Source organism: Alexandromys fortis, unplaced genomic scaffold (genome assembly GCF_014885135.2).
Source record: "Alexandromys fortis isolate MF-2015 unplaced genomic scaffold, M_Fortis_MF-2015_v1.1 scaffold_119, whole genome shotgun sequence".
Classification (NCBI taxonomy): Eukaryota; Metazoa; Chordata; class Mammalia; order Rodentia; family Cricetidae; genus Alexandromys; species Alexandromys fortis.
The window spans coordinates 1,913,842-1,940,781 of record NW_026067991.1 but is presented as its reverse complement, the minus strand read 5'-3'; the positions used below and the strand labels follow the sequence as shown (position 1 = coordinate 1,940,781).

The 26,940-nt window shown below is 43.0% G+C and overlaps 2 protein-coding genes and 1 non-coding gene across 7 annotated transcripts; 2 read left to right on the top strand and 1 right to left on the bottom strand.

Moving 5' to 3' along the window:
- Window positions 1-654: 654 nt before the first annotated feature.
- Wdr53 (WD repeat domain 53) lies at window positions 655-9,868 on the bottom strand. Of its 5 annotated transcripts, none has more exons than XM_050159775.1 (3): window positions 9,742-9,868; window positions 4,822-5,314; window positions 655-1,296 (listed from the first exon to the last, which is right to left on the bottom strand). In XM_050159775.1, exons 2-3 carry the CDS (start codon window positions 5,296-5,298, stop codon window positions 700-702), a joined length of 1,074 nt encoding a protein of 357 aa, XP_050015732.1. In that variant the 5' UTR covers window positions 5,299-5,314; window positions 9,742-9,868; the 3' UTR covers window positions 655-699. The 5 variants fall into 5 exon arrangements, with proteins under 5 accessions (XP_050015732.1, XP_050015733.1, XP_050015734.1 ...); XM_050159776.1 differs by lacking the exon at window positions 9,742-9,868 and adding an exon at window positions 9,492-9,735; XM_050159777.1 differs by lacking the exon at window positions 9,742-9,868 and adding an exon at window positions 8,750-9,466.
- Window positions 9,869-9,921: 53 nt separating this feature from the next.
- Window positions 9,922-26,690, top strand: Fbxo45 (F-box protein 45). The gene is made up of 3 exons (XM_050159779.1): window positions 9,922-10,503; window positions 17,604-17,960; window positions 23,586-26,690. The coding sequence occupies exons 1-3, from the start codon at window positions 10,198-10,200 to the stop codon at window positions 23,769-23,771; spliced, it is 849 nt and encodes a 282-aa protein (XP_050015736.1). The 5' UTR covers window positions 9,922-10,197; the 3' UTR covers window positions 23,772-26,690.
- On the top strand, window positions 14,238-14,380 carry LOC126512240 (small nucleolar RNA SNORA79). The gene has a single exon (XR_007594963.1). It is a non-coding gene; the product is annotated as a small nucleolar RNA SNORA79 (small nucleolar RNA).
- Window positions 26,691-26,940: the final 250 nt, after the last annotated feature.

The window sequence follows — 26,940 nt, the reverse complement described above, 5'->3', positions numbered from 1 at the left end:
CTACATGTGTGCCTGTATACATCACACAGAAATCAAAGTAAGACAAGAACACAGTAAAAGCCCCAAACTTTATATGAGAAAAAATGAAATTCTGTGTAAAATATCTGGCACAATTAAGTCAGTGAACAGTTGGTAAATAGTTAATACTCAATCTCTATACCCAAACTCTAATGTCACTATATGAAATATTATCCAACAATCTTCTTTTGTTCAAACTAATATGATTCTACACATGACAAATAGTTTAAAGCAAGATATTTTTTTACCTAAAAAATAAGGTTATCAGCAGAGAGTACAAGGTGGTTCATGCTTGTACTCTCAGAATTTAGAGGCTGAGACAAGAGGATTGCTACAAATTGTTTTTTTTTTAAATATTTTTTAGGGTTTATTTAACTTTTATTTTATGTGCATTGGTGTGAAGGTGTCAGATCCCCTGCAACTGGATCTTCAGACAGTTGTGAGCTGCCATGTGGGTGCTGGGAATTGAACCTGGGTCCTCTGGAAGAGCAGTCATTACTCTTAACCACTGAGCCATCTCTCCAGCCCCCGGTTGCTACAAGTTTGAGGCCAGCCTGTGCTATGTAGTGAGTTCCAGACTAGCTTGGGCTACAAATGTGAGGATGTCTTAATAAGCAAGGAGGTAACAAACAAAAACCCAAAAAGACTTTATCAGAGTTCTTACAGTGCTTTTTATTGGCCCTAAAGTTCACTTAAGGGATACAAAGATATACAACTCGTCTGATCGGCCACTAATATACTTTGCTGCCCTTTTATTTTTGTACTCAAGAGCCAGTTCACTTTTTCTCCATGTTCAATATCGAGCTTTGGCAGAATCTTTGCATGCTTCTCCTCATCCGCTCCTGCGGTGCTTGAGTTCCCACCCTGCTTGGGGCAAGCTGCTCTTTTGGCTTTCTTCCCGTGGGTGTGTTTTGCAGGGCTCTTCTGCTTCTTCTCCATTTCACCGCTCACATCCCACAAACGTATCTTTCCATCGTTCCCTCCAGTAAGCAGCAGATTGGACTCAGGCAGAAAGCAGACTTGGGATACCCCCAAAGTATGACCCTTAAATCCCAATTCTCGCTCACACTTGACTCCCATCACCCTGAAGATGCGCACCTTACCATCCTCTGCACCACAGCTGAAAATATTGCCACACGATGCCACCGAGATAGAGTGGACTAACGCGGGGTTTAAGAGCCGACCAGGGGACTGGGGGCCTTCTGTTTCCTCTGTTTCATCCTCCTGTAAATTTGTAATCCAGACGGGTCGGGCTTTTTGAAGACTCCACAGCATCACCTTTAAACAAGGCAAAGTTACACAGTCACACAGTGATATAGCCTTGTTGGTCAATTACAGTGCTTACTGAGCTCCTAATAAATACCACACAGTTCCTGTACCATTTTAAATGGTCAAAAGCTGCTACTTGACACTAGACTGAAATGAGAATACAGAGGCAGAGGTAGGATTTACAAAGCCAGATACTAAAAACTGTTACTGGAAAGACTCCATGAAAGTATACTTGTTGGGCTGAGGACATAGCTTAGTGGCAGAAGCATTTATTTGCCACCTGCAAAACCTGGACACAAGCCCCAGCATCACTCACCAAATTTAGAGAAAAAAAGGAAGGAAAAAAGGAAGGAAAAAAAAAGAAAGAGGAAAACAAACAAGCCAGCTAGCATGGTGGCACACGCTTTTAACCCTAGCACTCAGGAGGCAGAGGCAGGTGGGTTTCTATGTGTCTAAGGCAGCCTCGTCTACAGAGCCAGTTACAGACCAGCCAATGCATTAGTGAGACCTTGTCTCAAAAAACAAAATAACAACAAAACCCTTTTTTTGTATATTTCCTATTTGATCTGCCAAAGAAATTCTTGGTTTGTTTTAAACAGGTGTGACTATGTAGACAGCTGGCTGTGAGCTCACGGTGACACTTTTGCCTGTTTGCCCAGGGCCAGCATCACAAGCATGCATCACCATGTCTAGCTCAGACTTTTTTAACTGAGTGAAAAATCTTATTTTGGGATAAGTATTGTTGTATAAGCCAGCAAACCAAGCATTTGGAAGGTAGAGGTAGGGATTCAAGGTCGTCCTCTGCTATACAGTGAAACTTTACCAGGCAAATCAAAATAGCAGTTATCTAGCCCTGCCTTTTATAGCATATTTAAGAATGTTCTCAAGCCCCTAAAATGTCTCACATAGAATTGGAGACAAAATGCCAAATTCTTGATGTCCATTTTTTAAAAAAAGTTGGGTTTTTGTTGTTGTTGTTTTGGAGACCAGGCTGGCCTTGAACTCGTAGAGATCTGTCTACCTTTGCCTCCAAATGCTGAGATGGCATGTACAACCATGTCTACCCCAGAAAGATTTATTTTACTATTCTGTGTATGCATGTGTGAGTGTGTGTGAATACCAGTGCCTCACCACAAGAGGGCATTAGATCCTCTGCAGCTGAAGTTACAGGCAGCTGTGAGCCATCTAACAGGGTGCTGGGAAGCCAACTCAGGTCCTCTGCCAGAGCAGAGTGAACTCTTATCAATGAGCCTCTCTTCAGCCTATTTCCAATCTATTACAGGTCACTTATGCAGATCTCACTGCCACACCTAACAACCAACGAGTCAGTGATGAAATTTGGTATAGCCGAAGGATGAAAGAACGATTAGTCAAAACACACTACATCTGAATATTTATAACCAAGTCACCTGGCTACACAGATGCTTCTTAAAAATCGGAGGAAGATCCAACCTGAGGGTAGAGAACGCAGATTTAGGAAGGGTTTGGTCAAGACCTAGATGTAGGTTGTAGGGAAACTGTGTCCTATAAATACAGATGGATCCTGGTGGTGACACAAACCTTTAACCCCAGTGGTTGGAATCGAAGCAAGTGGATCTCTTAAGTTGGAGGCCAGCCTGGTCTACAAAGCTAGTTCCAGAACAGCCAGAGCAGCATAAACTCTGTCTTGAAAAACAAAAACACCCAGAATAATTCTATATCGAATGATTCTGTATAGAATTTCTACAGAGGCACTGCAAATATTTTCCAGGGCTTCCTTACTATTTGGGACGTGGCCCTGCACATAGTACATCTACTCATTCCACTGCCATGCCCTCCAGCGCTGCTATGATGGATTCTGACTTTTTCCTCTTTCAGTTTTTCAAGACAGGATTTTTCTCTGTAGTCTTGGCTGTCCTAAAACTTGCTCTGTAGACTAGGCTGGCCTCAAACTCCGAGACCCACCTGCCTCTGTCTCCTGAGAGTACTGGGATTAAAGATGTCTGCCATCACCACCTGGCAAAACTGATGCTGCTGCTGTTGTTGTTTCTGAGACAGGGTTTCTCTATTTCATAGCTCTGGAACTTGCTATGATGTAGCTCTATCTGGTCTCCAATTCACAGAGATCTGCTTGCTTCTGCCTCCCAGGAGAGGAGCTGAGATTAAAGATGTACACCACTACTTCAAGCATAGATGATACTTTAAGTAACTCTTATAATAGAGAAAAAGCATTGGATTTGGAGGGTAGAGAATTAAGGCTGTTTCTAGGCAGGTGGTTCATCTAATAAAATTTTTTAAAAAGGAACAACAGGTGGCTAGAGATAAGGCTTAGCAGTTAAACAAACTGCTCTTCAAGAGGACTCTGGTTTAAATTTCAGCATCCATGTGACAGCTCACAACTGTCTGTAACTGTAGCTCCAGAGTACCCAATGCTCAACTCTGACCTGCACAGATACCAGGTCCAAAGCCAGTGCAATACATACATGCAGGCAAAACATCTGTACACATAAAATGAAATTTTGAGAAGGAACAAGAATTAGGAGGGCGTGACTAGAATGAAGACTAGTATTTGCAAAGTGAAAAGCACTTAAAAGTCCTAAGCACTGAGCTCTAGTGATGAGATCTTTCTCTTGCAGGAGGAAGGACAGTTGCTTTGGGAAAGTTCAAGCTATCTAAAAACTCTCATATTAATCCAAGACCTGCTCCTGTGAGAACACAAAATTAAACCCCACCAGCTTTCCCTATACAACGTGCTTCACGCCTCCATCTCCTCCCTAGGGTCTCCTCTGAAGGCAGGCTAATTTGTGATGTTGCTTCCAAAGTCCAGCACTGCACACTGTGCTCTGCTTCTGGTCACCCACAGGCATTTCAAGTAACGTGTTTTCAAGGTTTTCTGCTCCATCTCCCGCCCTCACACACTTTCAAACCATTTAATAAGAGTCTCTAGAAGCTGGGCGTGGTAGCACACACCTTTAATCCCAGCACTCAGGAGGCCGAGGCAGGTGAGTCTCTGTGAGTTGAGACCAGCCTGGTCTACAGAGAGTTCCAGGACATCCAGGGGTGTTATACAAAGAAACTCTGTCTTGAAAAACAATGACAAAAAAAGAGTTTCTAGAGCATGTGTGGAACAACTCTACATTCAGCAACCCCCCTCTTTTGTCTGTTTTGCTGACATAAAACTACCCCTTCTTTGTTTAAAGCAATTTTTACACTCAGGCATTTGAATCCTAAGGTCTTAGAATGTCTAATGATGGGCAAAGGAAGACAAAGCGCTAATGAATAAAATAGAGTAGGTTCTGTCAGGCTAGCACTCATGGTAGTACTAAGGCTATAGTTCATAACTGGATAAGAAATGTTAGGATAGATTAGAAAATGCTTGTTCAATAATTTGATTCTAGGGGCTGGGGATACAGCTCTGTGGAAGAGTACACGTAAATCATGTACAGCCCCCACTTCAATTCCCAGAACTGCCAAGGAAACCAACCAAATACATATTTGATTTTGTTAGCAAATCCTGCTCAGAAATTACCCAAGTGCTCTTTGCAAAAACATCACCTGCATATCCAGGCCGCATGACACCAGGCTCTGAGGCCGCTGAGGTCGGAAAGCCACAGAGGAACAGATGTTAGAATGTCTCTTCAGGGACCTGGTGACTTTCTTCTTTTCCAAGTCCAGGATTTTGATTGCTCCAGAGTCATCAGCAGAAGCCAGCAGACTTTCCGTTTCATTTAGTGAAAGACAGTTGATTTCTTCATCATTCACATGAAAATGGTCCAGGGCCCCTTTAAGAGACCTGACATCTAGTACACTGATGCTTTCTCCATGGGAGGCATAGAGGGTGGGGCAGGAGGGAGAAAACATGATGCTGGTAACATCATCAGCCCCTTCCAACTGCATGTGTCCTAAGGGAGTCCCATCTTCACCCCAAGCCACAAGATCTCCACCCTCTGCTCCTGAAGCCACCAGCCCATCTTTGCTTGCGTTTAGGCAGAGGACAGAAGAAGAGTGTCCACCGGTCCACTTGACTGCCATGATGGCCCGCAGAACTCTGAAGAGGGAGAAAACCTGGTATCAGATTTTATACCAGAACCTGAAGCGATGAGACAAATATAACAAACACTTGAACAGTTTTTAAAGAGAGTTTAAAAGCTCAATTATCCCCTTGTCCTCTCCTCTCAAAAGACATTTAAAGATTAGACCTACAAAACTCTGGGTAAACATAAGCCGAGTCTAGTATTTCTGCTTCTCTAGCATAGCTATCCACAGGAGACACAAATACATGCTGACTAGCAGGTGTAAGCTTTTGCAGGTTTCCTAATCTTACTAATTTTATCCTTTCTTGTTTGTTTGTTTGTTTGTTTTTGGAAGACGTTAACTCAATATTATTTATTTTTCAAAATAATTTATTTAATATTATGTGCACTGGTGTGAGGGCATCAGATCCCTCAACAGACAGTTGTGAGCAGCCATATGGATGCTGGGAATTGAACCTGGGTAATCTGGAAGAACAGTCACTGCTCTTAACTGCTGAGTCATCTCTCCAGTCACAATTGACTCAATTTTTTTTAATATTTATTTATTATGTATACAATATTCTGTCTGTGTGTATGTCTGTAGGCCAGAAGAGGGCACCAGACCTCATTACAGATGGTTGTGAGCCACCATGTGGTTGCTGGGAATTGAACTCAGGACCTTTGGAAGGGCAGGCAATGCTCTTAACCACTGAGCCATCTCTCCAGCCCCCAATTGACTCAATTTTAAAGGTACTTTTCGCTATTTCTACCCCAAAGCATGAGAAGTTAGTCAATGAATAGATTTTATGGTTAAGAGGGCTATTACAGACAACAATATAGTTCTGATCATTTTCTCCATAATGGATCTAGTAGTAAATCTTTTCATTAATCCTTAATTAAAGACCCAAGAACAGTACAACTCTAAGCACTAGGGGATGGAGGAGGGCACACAAGGACACTAAATTTCCAGACTCTAACTCGCATGGGTATTCATTGATCACTTATATAATCAGAAAAATAATAAAGAACTATTAATGGCACTGTTAAAAAAGTTAGGAAAGCCAGGGCTGGAGTGATGGCTCAGCAGTTAAGAGCATTGGCTGCTCTTTCAGCGGTCCTGAGTTCAATTTCTAGCAACCATATGTTGGCTCACAACCATCCATAATGAGATCTGGTGCCCTTTTCTGGCCTGTAGCAGACATACAGGCAGAATACTATATACATAATAAATAATAAATAAATCTAAAAAAAGTTAGGAAAACCTCAAAAATGTATATATTCATCTGGGGCCAAGAGGTGGTCAGTGGTTAAGAGAACCTGATTTGTTGCTTTTGCAGAGGACTGGCTTTGGATACCAGCACCCCCACTCACAAGCAGAATAACTCCAATCCCAGGGGATCCAGTGCTTTCTTGGAACCTCTGAGAGCACCAGAAATGCACATGGTACCCATGAATACATACTCATACATATCAAATAAATAAAAAAATTGTTAGAATAAATACCCAGTGAGCCTTTTCACTCTAGCCAACCAACAATTATCATGCATAATATTTATTAGTGATCCAACTAGAGCCTTCAAAATCATTCAGTTTTTTTGTTTGATTGCTTTTTTTTAAGATTTATTTTATGTATACAAGTGCTCTATCAGCATGTACGTACGCCTCCACACAAGAAGAGGGCATCCAATCTTACTACAGATAGTTGTGAGCCACCATGTGGTTGCTGGGAATTGAACTCAAGACTTCTGAAGAGCAGTCAGTGCTCTTAACCTCTGATCTATCTCTCCAGCCCTCCAAAATCATTTGTTTACTTGGTCTGTAAAACATATCCAAAGACCATTATCATAAATGTTAAACAAGCCAGAACTGGTAGCACAGCACCTGTAATCTGGTTGAGGCAGGGATTTTGAGTTCTTGACCACTCTGGGCCACATATTGAGATCTTTGAGGGGGAAAAAGAGTCAAACACTCAGAATGCTGTGGCAAATGGCTATGGGGAAAAGGTTTTTAAAAGTTAAGTCAAAACAATCTAGACATGGGTTGTTTGCAATCCACTGTTCTTGGTTTTCTACACTTGGACCGGACAATCTAGTAGAAATAGGTTAAGGTCAATATTCTCTCACTTGTTTACCAGTCAGTACACTGGCCTTTTCCTGTGCAGTTGCTTAAAAGGGTAAAGCACAGAGTTTACTCATATCCAATTATGGATTACTTTAATTAGATAATAGGTCACTTCCTCTACTCCCGATGAGATCACGGAGTGCATAAGAACAAAGTGAGGTATGCTAAGAGCATTTTATTAAAGGGTGGGATGCCACAAGGGGCAGTTCTGAGCAGGCTGAGTGCGTAATGACGTGGGTAAGGGAACGGGTGTGGCTCATAAAACAGTAGGTGAAAAGACTGGTAACAAGAAAACAAGAGAGTGAGTGAGAAAGGCAACCCTTTTCTGCTTTGAGATTACCCTGATGTTAGTTGAGTGGTAATATGCCTCTAAGTCATCTGAATAACGGGTAAAGGACAACAGCCAGGCAAAGGTGGCACATACCTTCAATCCCAGCACTGGGGAGGCAGATGCAGGTAGATCTCTGAGTTAGAGGCCAACATGTTCTACAGAGTGAGTTCCAGCATGGCCAGGGCTACACAGACAAAGTCCGTCTGGTGGTTGAGGGATAGAGAACAGAATGATATCATTAGATCCTTCCAAGACTTACCTGAAGGGAGACAAGATAACAATATGTGATAAATGATGAATGATCTCTACTATTAATGCTTTTCTTCAGCCACACCTTTATTTATGGATATCTGCTATTTAAGTGTACAAGCCTCGGAGAGAGGGAGAAGCAGAAACTGACTGACTCTGTTATACCCAGTTTGGTCCCAAATTCCTGGCTCGTGTGGTCTCTCGCCTGAGGTTCCCTGGCAGTCAGAGCTATAGACTCTTTGTACCATAGTGCCTTGTTCATGCCTTTCTATCTCATCATTCTGTGTTGTTCTTTTCCTCCTTTTCAGATCTACCAGTTAAAGGAAACGTAACTGTCATTCAGACAAAATCTGGCTCACCGTGCAGGAACCACGAAGCAATGGTCATTACTGTGACAGTCAACACTTTCTCAAAGATTTGGGTTTCCTAAAGCGAGTCCTGATGTGGACAGACTGAACAACACTAAAACTAGGAGACTGTGGCGCTGGCACTGACAAAGCAGACAAGCATCTGGGCTACTTAATTAGGTGAAAGACGTTCTGAGGACGGGATCGGCGAGTAATAAGCATGTAATTATACCAGAGTAGGGAAGTAGTCGATGCCCATTTCTTTTTACTAAAAAACAGGAAGTGAATTACACATAGGTGGATCTCAGGCAAGACTTCTTACTACATAAGGATTGCATGACACTGAGTTGACTACTGAGCCTGTGAGCCCTAGTATAATAATCACTCAATAGAGAATGATAAAGCCAGATTAAACCTCTTACCAGGCATGCTCACCCTGTAGTTCTTCTTTTATTTGACTTTCTGTGCATGGCATGTACATCTCAGGCATGTTCGAAACCAGAAGAGGCCTTGGCTCACCTCAAACTGAAGTTACAGGTGGCCTTGAGCCTCCACCTGGGTGCTGGGAATGAACCCAGGTCCTCCCCAAGGGCAGCAAGTGCTCTTATCGGCTCAGCCATCACTCCAACCCTCTATTATTCTTTTTCTAAGTACTCTTTAAATTTTGGAAACGTAGTATGACTATTAATGCAGGATTTCTTTTCCTCCCTGAAAACCATCATTACGCCTCCACTTTATTCTCCCTCTTGGGACTGTTTAACAAATTAAAACAGAACACAAAACACATTTCCTTAATCTTTTTACTAAGAGATGGATCGGAGCGCACTATATTTTGTCCAAAAAGATTGTAACATTTACTATTTAAATGGCACTTTGGGATTATCTAAACTTGGTTTTCGCCGCGTATTTACGAAGCAAATTTTGTCACCTTACTTTTATAAAGGAGTACTGGTACAGATGTTCGGGGAGTCCCTACGGTCCTGTCCCCCAAAAGACTGGAGTCTTTAATCCTAATCCTAGCAGTCGGGAGGAAGAGGCAGGAAGTTCTCTGAACTGAAGGCCAGGCTGGTCTACAGAGCTCGTTCAGGACAATCAAAGCTACACATAGAAACCGTGTCTCGAAACACCAAAAAAATAAAGTAAATAAGTAAAATGCTATCTAACCTGACTAAGACAAGAGGTTCTCAACTGCCCAAAGGTAAAGAAAACGGGTCCAATAGAAGTAAAGGTGCACGAACTAACTGGCGAGCAAAAAAGGGAAGTGTCGTGCACAAACTGGAGATTGAGCAGGAAGCAAATGAAATAGGAAACTCCGTAGGAAGAGAGGCCAAGGAGAGCCCACTCAAGGCCATTAGTCGAAAAAGAGAAAAAAACTCGAGAGAGTAGATCGAACCCACTGGCAACAGCCTCATACCTGGGCTTCCCGTTCCCGGCCGGCGCCTAGTGATGACCTCACACGCAGCCTCCAATCCCGTCAAGCTTAGGGAGCGAGGCGCCTTCGCGGAGCAGTCACTTCCGGGCTGAGAGGCTCGGCGAACGAGCTGGGCGTGCGCCCTTGCTTCTTGCCCTCAACCCGCATGGCGGATCCCGGGGTGCGTCGCGGGGAGGCCGGGCGAGGCGGGTGGTTCCGGCGCCCGCGCTGAGCGGCTACGAGGGGCGGGGACCCGAGTGGCCCGCGCGTCTGCCCTCAGTGAGGCGGGGCACGCGGCGGACGCCCCCGAGCAGGGGCGGGAGCGGTGGAGGCGCCGCTGGCCCGAGCTGAAAGGGTTGGTGGAGCGTGCTGCTCCGATCTCTAGGCGAGGCTTGGCCTCCAGTGCCGAGACGGGGCGAAGCGGCGGCAGCGGCGGCCCTCGGGCCGGCTGGTGAGGCGATGGCGGCGCCGGGCCCGGGGGCTGGAGCAGCTTCGGGCGGCGCTGGCTGCGGGGGCGCTGGCGCGGGCGCGGGTTCGGGGTCCTCCGGGGCCGGCGGCCGACTGCCCAGCCGGGTGCTGGAGTTGGTGTTCTCCTACCTGGAGCTGTCCGAGCTGCGGAGCTGCGCCCTGGTGTGCAAGCACTGGTACCGCTGCCTCCACGGCGACGAGAACAGCGAGGTGTGGCGGAGCCTGTGCGCCCGCAGCCTGGCAGAAGAGGCTCTGCGCACGGACATCCTCTGCAACCTGCCCAGCTACAAGGCCAAGGTGAGGGAAGCCCGGGCCACGTCGAAGCCCGGCTCCTGTCCTGCCCGCCGTTCTCGGGGTGTATCTTCTAAGCTTGAGTCAGGTGTCTCACCTCATCATCCCGCCTTTCCACGGCTTCAGCCAGTCAGTACCGTCCTTACCCCTCCTCTCCGTAAAGGTCTTTTCTTTGCATTGAAGTTCTGCTTCGTGAGCCACCTCACTTTTTAAAATGTTAGGTGGCTTTCCATCCCTGATCTTCACCACTCGTTCTTCTTTCGACTGTCTTACAGGCGGACCACCAGCCAGTATCCTTGATTTTCTGTTTTCCCGGCCTCCAGATCGACTTATGACATTAGTTCATCTTGGTTGCTTTAAAATGGGTTTAGTTGCCGGGATCTTTGCGTTCACCTCAGCTTTTCCAAGCTCTGATTAATAAGCACATTTTCTTTCATTCTTTGTGCCGACGTTCTCATACAGCGACAGTATTTAACGCTTCCAAGTGAGTTTGGGCTTATGCATCCTGCTAACTAATTTGCAAGGAAGAGATTTTAAAAGAACAGCCTTCCATTGGTGCCATATAACTCATAAAGCTGCCTCGTGCTACTATTATTGATTACTTCCTTGATATCTTTTTCATAGTTCTACCCAGTTGATGTTTCTTCTGTTGTATTTATCATCTAAACGTTGATTGCTATTTTTCTGGGTTTTGTTTTGGTATTTTTTTTCTCCCATTCCTGTGTCTACATGACAAAATTAGAATGCTAAGTAACAGGTTGTGGCAGGACCAAGGATTCTCCAGCCCAGACAATGGTCCTCGGGTTCAGGCTCATTTAGACAGATAGTAGCTCTTTAAAATAGCAGTCATCAGCATATTTGAAGCCAGGTGTGGGGCTGCACACCTTTAATCCCAGCACTCCAGGGCCAAAGGCAGGTGCATCTCTGTGAGTTTGAGGCTAGCCTGGTCTGCATATCGAGTTCCAGGACAACCAGAGCTACACAAAATAAGAGACGCTGCCCCAAAACAAAGCAAGGAGCATATATGAGAGATGATAAAGTCAGATCTGGAATATGGCAAGCATATCCCTTTTTAATGGTATATGCTAGTGAGTGTCAAAGTAATTTTTCATGTGAAATAGATACACTATTTCTTTCAATATATGTGTATTATAAATATGTATATACACATATTATGTCTACTTTGGAGGCAGGGTCTCACTATATAGTTCAGGGCAGTCTCCAACTTGCCACTTCTGTCTCTTTGAGAGTGCTAGAATTATAGTATGGATCACTGCTACTGGTTTATTTTATATTAAAACAAGTTTTAGTGTGATAAGAGAAGGAACACTGCTGTTGAATATGTCAATTATCAGATAGTCTTTCTTTTTTTCCTGAGACGGGGTCTCTCACTAGCAATCCAGGCTGGCCTAGACCTTAACAGAAACCCACCTGGCTCTGCCTTCCAATGCCTGAGATGCAGGTGTGACCACTCTTGGCAAAATATTTTGATGCGAGTGTGTGAATTCACAAATATGTGAATACCAGTACCCACAGAGTCTAGAAGACAGTGTCATCTCCTGGAGCTGGAGTTACAGACAGATGCGAGCTCCCCCAAACACACACACACAGAGGCACGCACGCACGCTCGCTCACACCAGGAACTGAACTTTGGTACTCTGGAAGATCAGGGAGGTTTTTGTTTGTTTTGTTGTTTTGTTTTGAGTTTTTTTTTTTTTTTTTTTTAAAGACAGGATTTCTCTGGGTAACAGCCCTGGGTGTCCTGGAACCTGCTTTGTAAACCAGGCTGATGTCGAACTCACAGAGATCCACCTGCCTCTGCCTCCTGAGTGCTGAGATTAAAGGCGTACACCACTACCACCTATCTAGAGAGCATTCTTAAGTCCTTGTTTTTCTTGTTAAGTAAAAGAACATCATTTGCCAGGATTGTATTTGTGTAGTACAGATAGTCAGTGGGTATTAGTTGTATAGTAATTTAGAGGAGAATGCAGAAGGTTTCAATATTGTCCTACTTTGCTTGACAGTCAGTGTTTTTAACTTTAAAAATTTGGCCTCTGTGGGTCTCTGTTCAAGGCTAGCCAAAGCTATGTAGTAAGATCCCTTCTCAAGAAAAAAAAATTAAAAATTGTCCTTTAAGATTTATTATTTTTGTCTAGCTTAAGGCTTCTAAGCTTGATCTGGTGGTGCATTGGGAGACTGAAGCAGGAGGAGCAAAATGAATTTGAAGCCACTACAAAGTGAAACCTTATTTTAAAAAACAAAATAAATGAATACATTTTTGTATTTACTTATGATAGTTATATTTACATGAGTCAAGATTGAGATAAAAGGACAGGAAAGACAGCTTAGTAGGTGAGTTGCTTGCTGGGTGAGCATGAGTACCTCAGATGCCCAGGCTGGCTGGAAAAGCTAGGCTGGCGTGTATCCGCAACCCAGCAGGCAGGGCTTGAGCCAAGTGGATCTTGGGCTGTCGCTGGCCATCTGGGTTAGCCAAAATTGCAAGCTTCAGGCTTAGCGAGAGGCTTTGTCTCAAAAGATAAGGTGATGAGCCAAAGAGGAAGCCATCCAGTGTTCACATCTGGCTTATGCACATGGGTAAGTACTCTGTACACACACTCACACACCACACACAAAGAGTTTACCTAGCGTGCAGTAGATAATGTATCCATGTGAGCTGAGCATCAGTAGAAGTAACCTGTCTTCCTTTGCTGCTGTCCCACTGCTACCCAGGTCTCATCCTTGGAAACCACCTAAATTGATACTAGTTTTGTATTTTTCCAGACAGTCTCCTTAAGTTTCTAATATTTTAACTTTCTGCTGTGTGCACTGCAGCTTCAGGGTGGACTTGTACTTATCCTGGGTTTAGGTGAATATTCTGAAGATGGAAAGTTAACGTAATTGGAGAAGTACTCAGGGAGTCTGAAGTCCTTAGTGGAGGGGAATGTATGTAACACATGGCACACATTGCTCCTTAGTGTAGTGTAGGAAGTTCACTGGAAGGGAAAGAGTTGAATGGAGAATTAGAAAAGGTTTGACATGAAGATGATACTAAGCTGAACTTTAAGATGAGGTAGATTTGAAAATTTTATGAAGAACTCTGAACAGAAAAACATAAAGGGAAAGCAAAAATGCAAAGTCTTACCAACATGTGCCTTATGGGGATTATAGTCTATAGAAGGCACGCACATATGCGTGTGCAAGCCTGCCTGTGTTTCTCTTTTTCAGTACTGGGGATTGAATACATGCTAGCTACATCCCCCAGCCTGGGGAATAGATGTTAATCTGATCACTGATGAGTATTGTGAGTGAGAGTTACACTGTATTCCGAGTGCCAGTAATGGGGGCTTTAGCTGGGTACGGAGTTCAGACGTGGTGCATAGGCTCAGTGAAACCCCAGGGATAAGGATAAACAGGCCAAGAGGAGCAAGAAGAGCCTCTTAAGGGAATCTGCTGGTGTGAGAAACTAGAATGTCAGCGGTAGTCCTTAGCACAGACGCTGCCGGTGTGAATAAGATGAAAAGCAGTGGGACAAGCGTAGTGAAGCCGTTTCTAGTTGTGAGCAAGAGAAACAGACATGGGGACTGGTGGTTGGACTGGTTTGTATTTTAAAGAGGTTATTTTTACTTCAGTAAGGAGAAGAGGTTGGAAGAAGACTTTAGAAATCCTTTAGATCTGTTAGAAAGTAGGTAGTGAAGGAGATGGAGAGAAATAAACACTTAGGAAATAGAATCTACAGGATTTGATGACCGTTCCTCCTATTGTCTTTAGGTATGGCACTAGGATTTTAGGTCATCATACATTAAAATTGATTTTTTTCACTCAGGGAAAATTAAGATATTGGGATTATCTATGTTTTCTCTGAAATTTGCGGGATCAAACAATCTTTTCCTTAAAGCATCTACAAAATTTGGCAGTAGTTTTGAAATAGAAATGAAGAAGAAGGAAGAGCAGGGAATGACTCCTAGGTATTTGAGGTACATAATGTGTCACTTGAGCTAGAGTTCATCTGTGGAAGAGCAGAGTGCACAGAGTTGAGACACTCAACAGATGTCAGGCAGCACTTGGTAGGTAAGGCTCAGGAAAGTTCTAGGCTAAAGATAGAAAGTAATTTTAGTTGAATGAAGGGAAATGTGATTATAAAGGTAACCTGGCACTAGATATATGAAGGCCTTTTGAAACACAGGTTTTGATACATTGTTTGGGCTTTATTCTGCAATTGAAAAACCATACAAGTTTGAACAGATGAAGGAAGAAGTAAAAGCTGTGTTTTCATGAGACCAGGCCATGAGATACAGAGGGCGCATAGAGAGGAGGGCACGGCTGGGAAAACTGCTGCAGACAGGGTGGGCGAGATTAGGGAGGGTGGCTCAAATAGAACTCCCGAAGAGCCGGCAGCAGGACTGGGGTGGGGATAGCATGACTCTAGGAAGTGTGCAGTTGGTTCATCTTTTTCTTCCTCCTTCCCTTCCCTTATCTGTCATGCTGTGTCTCAAACCCAGGATCCCATGCATGTTCAGCATTTACTGAGTTACACCCCCATTTCCAGAAATTTTTATAACTCATGTTTTACATATCTCCAGGTAGCACTGGTTATCCCAAATGCTTGTGTCTGTCTATACTTCTCTAAATTATATCCAGGCTTATATCCTAAGCTAGGTCTTTGTTTTCATTTGTAGAAACAGAATTAGAGACAGCTTGTTGAGAAGTAGAGAGTATGTTGGAGAAGGAGGGTGGGCTGGTGAGCTCAGGGGAAACTATTCAAAAGCCCAAAGCTGTACTGTACTGATATGTTGAAATAGGAAATCTAGGTTGTTGTAGGAGCTGCGGGTTGCATTCTGCCACCCAGCTCCTGCCACCGGCTAGCTTTACCCGAAATAACAACATATAAACTGTATTCATTTAAACACTGCTTGGCCCACTAGCTCTAGCCTCTTATGGGCTAATTCTCATATCCCGATCAACCCATCTCTAATAATCTGTGTAGCATCAGTCTTACCGGGAAAGATTCAGCATGTCTGACCTGGCAGCTTGCTTCATGGCGTCTGCCCGGGAGAAGGGACCATAGCCTCTGAGCTCACTTCCTCTTCCTCCCAGCATTCTGTTCTGTTTACTCCTTCCACCTATGTTTTAAACTATGAGAGCCAAGCAGTTTCTTTATTTTTTAACCAATAACCTTCCTCCATCACTAGGTTGTTCAGAAACTGAGACTACTTGACTTTAATTTTGTTTTTCAAGATAGTATTTGTTTCTCTGTAGACCAGGCTGACCTCTACTCAGAGATCCGCCTGCGTCTGCCTCACATGCTGGGACTAAAGGCACATTCAGCTTTAAACATTATTAATTGGGTATTTTTCATTTCATTTGAATTTTTCAGTATTTTAAAAACAAAGACACATACTATGATCCGAGTGTCATCTCTAAAAAGAAACTGACAAGACGGGCGGTGGTGGTGCATGCCTTTAGTTCCAGCACTCGGGAGGCAGAGGCAGGTGGATCTCTGTGAGTTCCAGGCCAGCTTGGTCTACAGAACTAGTCCAGGACAGACTCCAAAGCTACACAGGGAAACCCTGTCTTAGAAAACAAAGTGAATGAATGAATCAATGAAAGAGAGAGAGAGAGAGAGAGAGAGAGAGAAGAAACTGACAGTAATATCTTAATAGAAAATTGCAGTGTTGCCTCATAAACATGGAATATTATAGTTTAATTTATAGTTTATTTAATCAGTGTCTGTATACATTCTCATGATAAGGAGTTGCTACGTCTTTTTAGGCTATCTTAGACTGCAGATTGATTCCATTTCCACCTCCTCCCCTGTAGTTTTTTTGTTACCATCCGAGGTTTCTGATTTCATTCCCATGATGTTGCTTGATGTGCTCTTCTGTCTTTCCCATTTCTTGCAGGTTCTACACTGACCAATTTAGATTACATTAGGTTTTTCTTGTTTTTGTTTTTGCAAAAACTGTTTACTAGAATCATCTGCTCAGATGCACATTAGAAAACAAGATCCTTATAATTAAGCATTACGTGGTACAGACAATAGTGAATGGGGATCAGGAGAGGAGGAGGATGAGGATTGGGTGGCCCTGGCTAAGAATATCTTTACGGAGGTGGTGGTAGAGAACAAAGAAGAGGGCAGCAGATGGGGCACTAGGAGCCCAGCGAGGCAGGTGGGGTAGGAAGTGCATCAGCCTGCTGAGAGGCTTTGGAGCCAGGAGGAACTTGGAGTGGAAGTGGTCCTCTGTGTGGAGCTGTCAAAAGTTGTTAGCTGACCTGAGAGTCTGTGGAGATACTGTTTCAGAAAGAGCTCTGGAAGGAATTTAAGGCTAAGGACTGCATTTGTAGGCTTCTGTGGGGCAGAGAGGGCGTCACTCAAAGTGAATGCTGGAGAATCAGTTCAACAGAATGGGAAGCTGTGATAGGAGGTTGAGCAAGAGGCTGTCACTGTGACAGAGGGAAGAATTAGAGGAAAAACACCTGGAATTTGTCAGAATTGTGAACTAGGGGGCTGGAGAGATGGCTCAGAGGCTAAGAGCATTGGCTGTTCTTCCAGAGGTCCTGAGTTCAATTCTCAGCAACCACATGGTGGCTCACGTGAGGTCTGGCGCCCTCTTCTGGCCTGCAGACACACATGCAGGCAGAACACTGTATACATAATAAATAAATCTTAAAAAATTGTGGAATAGTCTGAGAAAATATTAACATTATCACGAGGACTTAATTCTCTTCTGCTTTTTTTTTTGATTTAGAAAATATCTGCATGTATTACTATGCCTAGCTCTAGCTAGGAGTTATTTTTAATGGGGTACAGTATTTAATGTTAATTTTCCAGCTAGAGCTTTATTCATTATTTGGAAATAGTGTGCTATTTAAAAGTTTATGATCTTATTATTTATAAACACAAAGCCTCAAGTTTTTTGGTTTGGGAGCAGGGGAGAGAGATGGGATTTGCTCAGTAGCCCAGGATGGCCTTGAACTTTCACTTCTGCTTCAGCCTCCCAGAGGGCTGAGATCACAAGTGTGAGCCACTACATTTAGTTTGCTACATTTTAATATTTAAGAAAAAAGAAGTCGAGTTTATTCTTTTGGTCTGTTTCTCATGTTTTTAGGTACGTGCTTTCCAACATGCCTTCAGCACAAATGACTGCTCCAGGAATGTCTATATCAAGAAGAATGGCTTTACATTACATCGGAACCCCATTGCTCAGAGCACCGATGGTGCAAGGACCAAGATTGGTTTCAGTGAGGGCCGCCACGCCTGGGAAGTATGGTGGGAGGGCCCTTTGGGCACTGTGGCAGTGATAGGAATTGCTACGAAACGGGCCCCGATGCAGTGCCAAGGTTATGTGGCATTGCTGGGGAGTGACGACCAGAGCTGGGGCTGGAATCTGGTGGACAATAATCTGCTACATAATGGAGAAGTCAATGGCAGTTTTCCACAGTGCAACAACGCACCAAAGTATCAGGTGAGAAACGATATTTTCTTGTGTGGGTCTTTTCAAATCACATCTTAATTTGTTTAAAACAGAAACATTTTTATATAGCCACTATAGATTTTTGTCTTTGGTAATTTTTAAAGTAAATAGTTGAAGGTTATGTGTCAGTATTTCTTAATACATATTTGAGTAACCAATCTTTGTCCTGGGTCAGAGGTTGCCACACTTTCCATACAGGGCCAAAGAGTAAATATTTTAGGCTTTGCTGGCCATGCTGTCTCAGAAACACTTTGCGCTCAGTTGCCATAGCATCACATCGCCTGCATGTAATGTGATTAAAGAAGCGAGGCTGTGCTTCAGAAGACCAGTGTGGCTCGTGTCCAAGGTTGTCATCCTCCATGTGTCATGAAACATCCAGGACTCCCTGCCCCCCTTTTCTGGTCACCTCATCATCACAACAAATGCATGTGCTATACATGCATATTTACCCTCTGTTTCTTACTAATGTATGGATTCAAAGCCCTTCGAGGTATTAGTGTTTTCTGTAGAGATAAACAAGTTCAGGCAGACTGCTACATTTATTTTCTGTATCTTAAATTTATTTTTAAATTTTATTTTATGGGTATGAGTGTTTTGTCTGCTTGTATGTCTGTGTACCCCTGGAAGCCAGAAGATTATGTCAGTCCCCTGGAATTGTAGTTACAGACATTGTAAGCAACTATGTGGGTGCTGGGAATTGAACCTAGGTCCTCTAGAAGAGCAGGCAGTGTTCTTAACTGCTGAGCCACCTCCCTACCTCATATTCTTCCATCTTAATGTCTTGCACTCATTTGATTCTAGAGTTAAAATTACAATTCTTGTGTCTTAAAGCCGTATTATAGATTCAGCAGAGAATAAAACAATTCAATAAGATTCCAACAAGTAGGCTGGAGAGTTGGCTCAGCAATTAAGAGTATTTGCTGCTTTTCAGAGTTCAGTTTCCATCTCCTACTGTGGACAGCTCACAATTACTTTTTAACTCCAGCTCCAGGGGCCTCAACTCCCTTATCTGACCTCTGTGGACACCTGCAAACATTTGCACACACATATAAATACACAATGTTTAAAAATATCTTTAAAAAAGAAATTCCCAAAGCAGAAGTCTTGAGGGACTGTAGATTTCACATTTTGGAACCACGGGTAGTTTGAAATCTTTAGCTTCAATAATGCTTTGAGGGGCTGGCAAGATACTTCAACGGTTAAGAGCACTGGCTCTTCCAGAGGACCCAAGTCCAGTTCCCAGCATCCATGGCAGCTCACAACTGTCTGTTAACTCCAGTTCCCAGGGATATGATGCCCTCTTCTGGCCTCCACAGACACTGCCATGCAAGTGATGCCCAGACATTCAGGCAAAAGACCAATACACATAAAAAAATATGGTAATAAAATTATCAGTTCTGGCACACTAATATAAAGGGTAATATATATACACACACTATTTATTTAGGCTTTTTGAGACAGGGTTTCTCTGTAGCTTTTGGAGCCTGTCCTGGAACTAGCTCTTGTAGACCAGGCTGGCCTCGAACTCACAGAGATCTGCCTGCCTCTGCCTCCCTAGTGCTGGGATTAAAGGCGTGCGCCACCAATGCCTGGCCATATATACATTTCTTGAGGTGCAAAAGCTGAAAGGATTTTCCTTCGTAAAATCATTCCTCATTGTCTCTTTAGGCTCTATATATGTCCTATAGAGAGGACGGTGCAGTTCTATCGCTGAACATGAAGTCTTATCACTATTTCAGGTGCAGTGGAAATCCTGATGTCCTTGTTTTCGGGGATTGTTCTTTGTTTTTTCTTCCTTTTTCTTCTTTGTGTTTGTTTGTTTTCATTTGTTTGTTTTGTTTTTGAAACAGGGTTTCTCTGTGTTGTTGTCCTGGCTGTCCTGGAACCCACTCCTGTAGACAAGGCTGACCTTGAACTCAGAGATTCCACCTGTCTCTGCCTCCTGAGTGCTAGGATTAAAGCTGTACACCACCACTACCTGGCTTATTTCCATTTTTTAGAAATATATTTATACTGGTTAACCCAGTTCTTAGATGGAATATTCTGAAAATCTTAGGTCAGATGGATTGATAGGATTTAAGTCGTCTATATTATTACTGATTTTTCTTTCTTTTTTTAAAGATTTATTTGTTATGTGTACAGTGTTCTGTCTGCATGTTTGCCTGCATGCCAGAAGAGAGCACCTGATCTAATAGGTGGTTATGAGCCACCATGTGGTTGCTGGGAATTGAACTCAGGACCTCTGGATGAACAGCCAGTGCTCTTAACTGCTAAGCCATCTCTCCACCCCTCATTTTTCTTTTTACTTGTTCTTTTACTGAGAAAAGTATTGAAGTCTCTGTGTTCCCTAACTTGTCTATTTTTGTTTTGGGGCTCTCAGTTTTTGCTCCATAGACTTAAGGGCTCTAATTGTTAGAGTTCCCTGTTCATCATTGCAAATGACCTTTGACTCTATCAATCTTCCTGTTTGAGTCTGTATTGTCTGACTTTAATGTAGCGACTCCAACTTTTTACGGAATACTATTATAAAGCATTCCTCCAGCCTTTTGCTTTTGATTCATTTTGTTACTAAGATGGGACCCCTAAATAGTATATGGTTGAACCTTTCTTATTTAACAGCATTTTACAGACTGTCTTTTAAGAGTTTAGTCCATTTACTTACATTATAACTGTTGAACTGCTTAATAGTATCTTTGCGCCCCTTAATTCATGATTTTTTTATTCTTCATCCACAAGCCTTCTCTTGCTTTTGAGACAATGTCTCACTATATATCCCTCGCTGGCCACCCGCCTCTCCTTGGTGCGGCACTGAAAGGTGTGTGTCACCACACTTGGCACTCACTGTCTTCTTTGATTGCATAATTTCTGTGGCTCTAGCTTCATGTCTACTACCAGTTTATTACCGTCTCAACTTGTTGAACCAGGCTAATGAGTTCTAGTTATCGTATGCTTTGATCTAGATTTCATTCGGTTTCTTTTTTCTGTATCCGTTTCTCTATTGATTTCATGTTTCTTTCATTCTTTGGACATATTTGGAATGGCTGTAATATTTAGTGCATACATATTATTTAATTGCATTTCACAGATATATATATACACATATATATTTATACACTCACGTAATAACTATAAATACTTTGAATTCTTTATCAAATGTCCAGGTAAGAGTCAATTTTTTGTTTGTTTGATTTTCAAGACAAGGTTTCTCTGTGTAGTTCTGGCTGATCTGAAACTTATTTTGTAGACCAAGCTGGCCTTGAACTCACAGATCTGCCTGCCTCTGCCTCCTGAGGGCTGGGATTAAAGGCATGCCCAGCAAATTGGTTTCTTTTGATTTCCCACCACTTCGAGAGTCATACTTTTCCTATTTTATCTTAGTGATTTTTTTTTTTAATTGAAAACTGCATGTGTGGGTAAGGTGTACTAGCAAATCTGGGCTGTCTTCTTTTTCTAGAAACTGCTTTATTTTTTTGGTGTGCGCAGGTTTTCTTGTAATGGTAGACGGTTAACTTGCTGAAACTCAAGACTGCAAACTTCCTGCCCCTATGGTATGCAGCAGCAGGTTTCAGCTCTGCTCTTCTCGGCATGTCTGCTTCTCAGTCCACTTCCCTGGGAGCTTTTCATGCGCGTGTCATCTGTGTTTCACATGGATGTGGGTGGAGCTCGTGTGCAGATTTGGATGCTCTCGTCCTTTGCTCCTTTCTGGTGTCTACTTGTTCTGCCATCCACGTTTTTGTTTGTCTTTAGAGACAGTGCTGTGCTGTGTGGCCTGGCTGTACTAGAATTCTCTCTGTAGATCAGAATGCCATTGAATTCAAAGATCCACCTGCCTCTGCCTACCAAGTGCTGAGATCAAAGGTGTGCCTGCCACGCACATTTCACCCACTGGTAGCCACCAATACTAGAGAATCTTGTGCTTTTCGCTTCCTTTACCGTAAACATACATGTGGCATGTTTCAAGGTGAGGCAAACTTGTGAATTTCAGCAGAATTAATTGTGTCTTCTTAATCTGCTGCAATATAGGGTTAATTCCTGAGACTGATGAGAGGACGCCTAGGACGACAGACGGGAGTGTGGTTATGTGTGTGGTTGGGAGGCACGGTAAAGACGGTTTAGAGGACTGCAAGATGGGGATGTCCGTGGTCCAGTTGGGCAGAGTGAATAATAGCAGATATCGGCGGTCATTGTGACAGAAAAGAAATGATCGAAAGTTAATGACAACAGCAAGAGTTGCCATAATCAGGAAGTAGTAAATCTCAGTTATAAATCTTAGGACTGTCTATATCTTTTACCCGCGTTTGGAGACAGGAGCTCGTGTAGCCTAGGCTGTCCCTGGTCTCACTGTGTAGCCAGTGTTGACCCTGAACTCCCGTCTTCCTTCTTCCACCTCCCAAGTGCTGGCAGTTGTGTGGTGCTGGGCATTGGACCCAGACCTTCATGTGTGCGAGGCAAGCAGTCTTCACGTATGGAAGCTAGTCCTTCTTTCCACTTTCGCATCCCAGTGCAGCCTTCCTGTGTGGATGCCAGCTAGAGAGACGACACTGGGTGAAGAGCTGAGTGTATCGAGTTGGAAGCTTAGACAGACAGTGCTGCTGTTCCTTTTTAAAAGCAGGCGTGGTTGCACAGGGTTCCAGGACAGCCAGGGTTACATAGAGAAGCCCTGTCTGGGGCGTGGGGTAGATTTTTAAAATTTTATTTTATGTGTGTATGTTTTCCTGCATATGTGTATGTGAATCATGTGTGTAACTGATGCTGCAGTTCAGAGGAGGTGTCAAGTCCCTGAAACTGCAGTCACAGATGGTAGTAAACTACCTTGTGGGTGCTGCGAACCGAATCTGGGATTTTTGCAAGAGCAACATGTGCTCTGAAAAGCCGAGCCATTTCTTGTAGCCCCAGAAGTTTTTCTTCGTCCTGAACGTAAGCTGTTGTCACTCAACAGTAGTTCCACTTCCCTGCTAGACCTTGTTAGTGTCTAATCTGCCTGTCTCTGTATGATCATTCTAGATACTGGAATTATAAATGTATCTTTCTCTGGCTGGCTTGTTTTATGTAATGTTGTGTTTTCATGCTTCATTTAAGCTTTAGCATATATCAAAAATTCATTCCTTGCCAGGCAGTGGTGGCGCACACCCTTAATCCCAGCACTTAGGAGGCAGAGGCAGGTGGATCTCAAGGCCTGCCTGGTCTACGGAGCGAGTTCCTGGATGACCAGGGCTACACAGAGAAAAAACAAAACAGACAAACAAAAATCATTTCTTTTTCTGGTGATTTAATATTTTATTTATATATAGGAGCAACATGAATGGGTTATTTAGAAAGATCCTTTTGGTAAAGCGTACCAAGTTATAGATGGTAGTGTTAACTTCCTTAAGAAAAGGCTTTGAGCAAAGGATAAATTAAAGTAATTAAATGTAGATCCCATGTGACTCTTCTTTAACAATCATCTAAAGAAGCCCTGCATTGAGAATGGTGTGTGTTCCTTCTTCTGAGTCCTTACCCGATACAGAAAGTCCCCTCTCATCTACAGAGATAACTTAGACGATAGAGATCCTTCCAGCATTTTCCTACCCATCCCTTCAGTGGATACCCTGCTAACCTTGTGATGTCTGTTTACAGATAGGAGAGAGAATCCGAGTCATCTTGGACATGGAAGATAAGACTTTAGCTTTTGAGCGTGGGTATGAGTTCCTGGGGGTTGCCTTTCGAGGACTTCCGAAGGTCTGCTTGTACCCAGCAGTGTCTGCTGTATATGGCAACACAGAAGTGACTTTGGTTTATCTTGGAAAACCTCTGGATGGATGACAGTGGCTTTCGGGGAAGAAGGACAGTGGAGAAGAGATCTACTTGTGGAGAGTAGAACCATGAAGTGATGGTGTCATGTGTGCATGCCCAAGAAACATCCTGAGAACACATGGAGTTGAGAGCTGGAGAAGAAGCAGCTGGACAACAGAGACAATCTTAGTGTTTTCCTCTTTCCACTGGGCCAGAAAAATCCTCAGGGTTGCAGTTGGTTAAGTGGGCAGTTGACATATGCATGTTGCCACAGATTCTTCTCTACGTTAGCAGTGTGTTACTTCCAGCTTAAAGGTGAGGTGTAGAGGTGCTGCAGAAGGAAACCGCAGGATGTATGTAGTGTGTTCGAATGAAGGTCAGTCCCATCTTAGAACTGCCTGTTCTTCCTCCAGTCCCTTTACTTCTAGCCAGCTTGACTTAGAACGTATGAAACTGGCTGGATTTATTTAATATTTTTAATATATTGAGAAGCATGGTCTGCGTGGACTGCACTTCTCCAGCAATGAGAAATAAAATTGTGCAGCTATTTTAAAAGTTGTATATATAATGTGTGTAAAAACTGTAAAAAAAAAAAAAAAGAAGAAGAAAAGAAAGAAAAAAGGACAAAGGGATTGCTTTGTTCTAATTCAGTTTCTTAAAATCACTACATGGTACAAAATTAGAGCGACATTTGGGGACAGTAGGGTAATACTAAGAGGAGGAGGAGACGTGTACTAGCTCATTTGTGTTTGGGGCTTATAGTCCACGGCTGTAACAGAATTATGGTGAAGGTTCCTCGGTTGGCCAAGGACTGGGGAAATAGATCTACTTATAATTATGCATATGCCAGCAAGGCTGGTTCAGACGTAATAGGAATGCGCGTCTCTTGGCGTCTGTCTTTAGTTTTTGGCCTTCTGAGAAAACTGATCTCCACAGAGAGCAGTCCCGGCTGCTCTTAGAGCACTCGGTATGAGCGCTATTAGTATAAACCCTAGAACACATACATGGTCAACGGTTCTTTTATTTCCTAACTTTATAATGCTGTAGATGTTATGAAGAATTTTTAATTTCATATTGTTTACATTATACAACAGTCAGAAGCCTCAAAGTCTCCACTGGGGCTATCAACAAAATGTTTACTCACCCATCTGAAACAGCGCCAGCCTGAACCCTGGTGAAGAGTGTTCTTAATCACCTAGGTATTGCCCCATGGGCTTAACGCTGAAAACCTAGGGTGGCAACAATTGGAAAGTTTCATTGGAAAGAGTTAGACATTATTTCCTATTTTGACCCATAAACCTTCTCACTAATACTCTCTGGAATTTATAATTCAACACTTGAGCTGAGGGCTTTGTTTTTTCTTTTGTTACAACAGAAACATCTTTCTGTATGAAAGTATAGTTAATATGGTTCAGATACATAAGAATAGATGAAGGCAAGTAAAATCTTTGTACTTTTTACATGATTGCTGTATGTATATTTTGTTTTAAATCTAATAAAATTAGGGACAGTGAGCAGCTTGCTGGGGTTCTTGGAGTCCTTGAGAGTTAAGTTTGTCAATACTTCTCTGAATCAGGCAGCTTCAGCCATGGAACAGGTCTGTAGTTGCCTCCTGAAAGGGTTACAGGTATTTGTATTTGCTTGAAAAAGAGAAAGTTGTTAAAGATTCTTTTTTTATAATCTGTATCAAGAAGAAACCTTGTACAAAATGGAATTATGTGTTAAACTCACTAGGGAAGATAGCTGGCCCAGGAAAGGTTTTGTTTTTTGTTTTTGTTTTTTGTTTTTCTTGTCTCAAACAACTCAATTTGGTGGTGTGTAAGATTTGATCGAAGACCTGGCTAAGGATGAAGGCTGAATAGTTAAAAGCTGGTAGCTATACTGGCTGCATCTTCAGGAGCAACTCCGGAGCCTCTCATGGGTTTGGCTTGTAACTTTGTTTCTGTCCTGTCATAAATGTTCATTTGTAACAAAGTTTTGAAGGTGCTGACTGGAAAACAAAATCATATGGTTATTCATTCCTTACTGAACCAAAAATCAGGAGATTCCTGTATTTAACACCAAGCCATTCTTTCTGTGGTTTGTTTTTGATTTTTAAAGACTGGCTCTCGCTATGTAGCTCAGGCTATCCCTGAATGCACTCCCTGCCTCAGCCTCCCCACCTGGAATACAGGTGTATGCCACCATTCCCAGAACAAGCCATCTTAGCTCATAGAATTGATTGTTCCTAGTTAGGATAGCACCGGAGGACAGAGAGCCTTCATTTATAGCTGGATCTGTTTGTTACTAGAGACCAGTGTGGCTGTCAAACCGTTAAGGCAGACTGCTCAGCGTTGAAGGCGGTCATGTTTTCACTGGTCTCAGAAAGATGTCACAGAGAAGATGACAGTTGTATCTGAAGACGGGGTGTAGCACTTAAATCAGTGCTGCCCCAGCTTGGCTGGAGTTTGGAGGGACTAAAAAGAACTATTTAAGCTCGGGCCCCATAATTCTGGTTCTGGTGTTGGGATATGTTCTGATTTAAAAATGCCCTGCTGGCTAGAGAGTGCTGCAGCGGTTGAGAGCGGTTGTGCAAGATTTCGCCTAGAGTTTTCTCATCTACAAAGTAGGAGACCCTTGCTCCCCTCACTACCTCCAAGGATACAGAGGGAAGAAGAGAAAACACCGAGTGCAGTGTTGTGGGTGGAGAGGTCTGCTGTATCTCAGCTGTAGCTGTGATCAGGAAAACATAGGTAATTGAATTTGTTGTTGCCGTGGGGAGCCCTTGTGTTTGTCTCTGAGGAAGCATGCGCAGGTGGACGAAGGTTAATTATTGTTACTCGTGTTCACTGTGGTCTTCTGTCCTACCGGAGATAGGCTGTTATAGTTACCTTGTTCATAGGAAAGAAGAAATATTAAGGTTAATTCTGTAATGTTCACTGGCTCATAATTCATTAAAAATTCATGCAAGGAATTCTGTGGTGGTAGATGTCATTTCATAATTGCCATTGTTCATTGTTTACTTTTGAATGTCAAGTCATTGATTTCATCCCTCAGTTTTACCCAAATAAGCTTAAATACAGATTTGACAAAGTATCTGAAGCAAGTTTGCTTGGTCCTAAAGTACCTCCTGCCTCCAGGTCTGATTTGACTGCCAAGCTTGAAAGACAGCACAGAAATTACAGTTAAGTTCATCGCTTTTGTATCTTTTAATCATTTT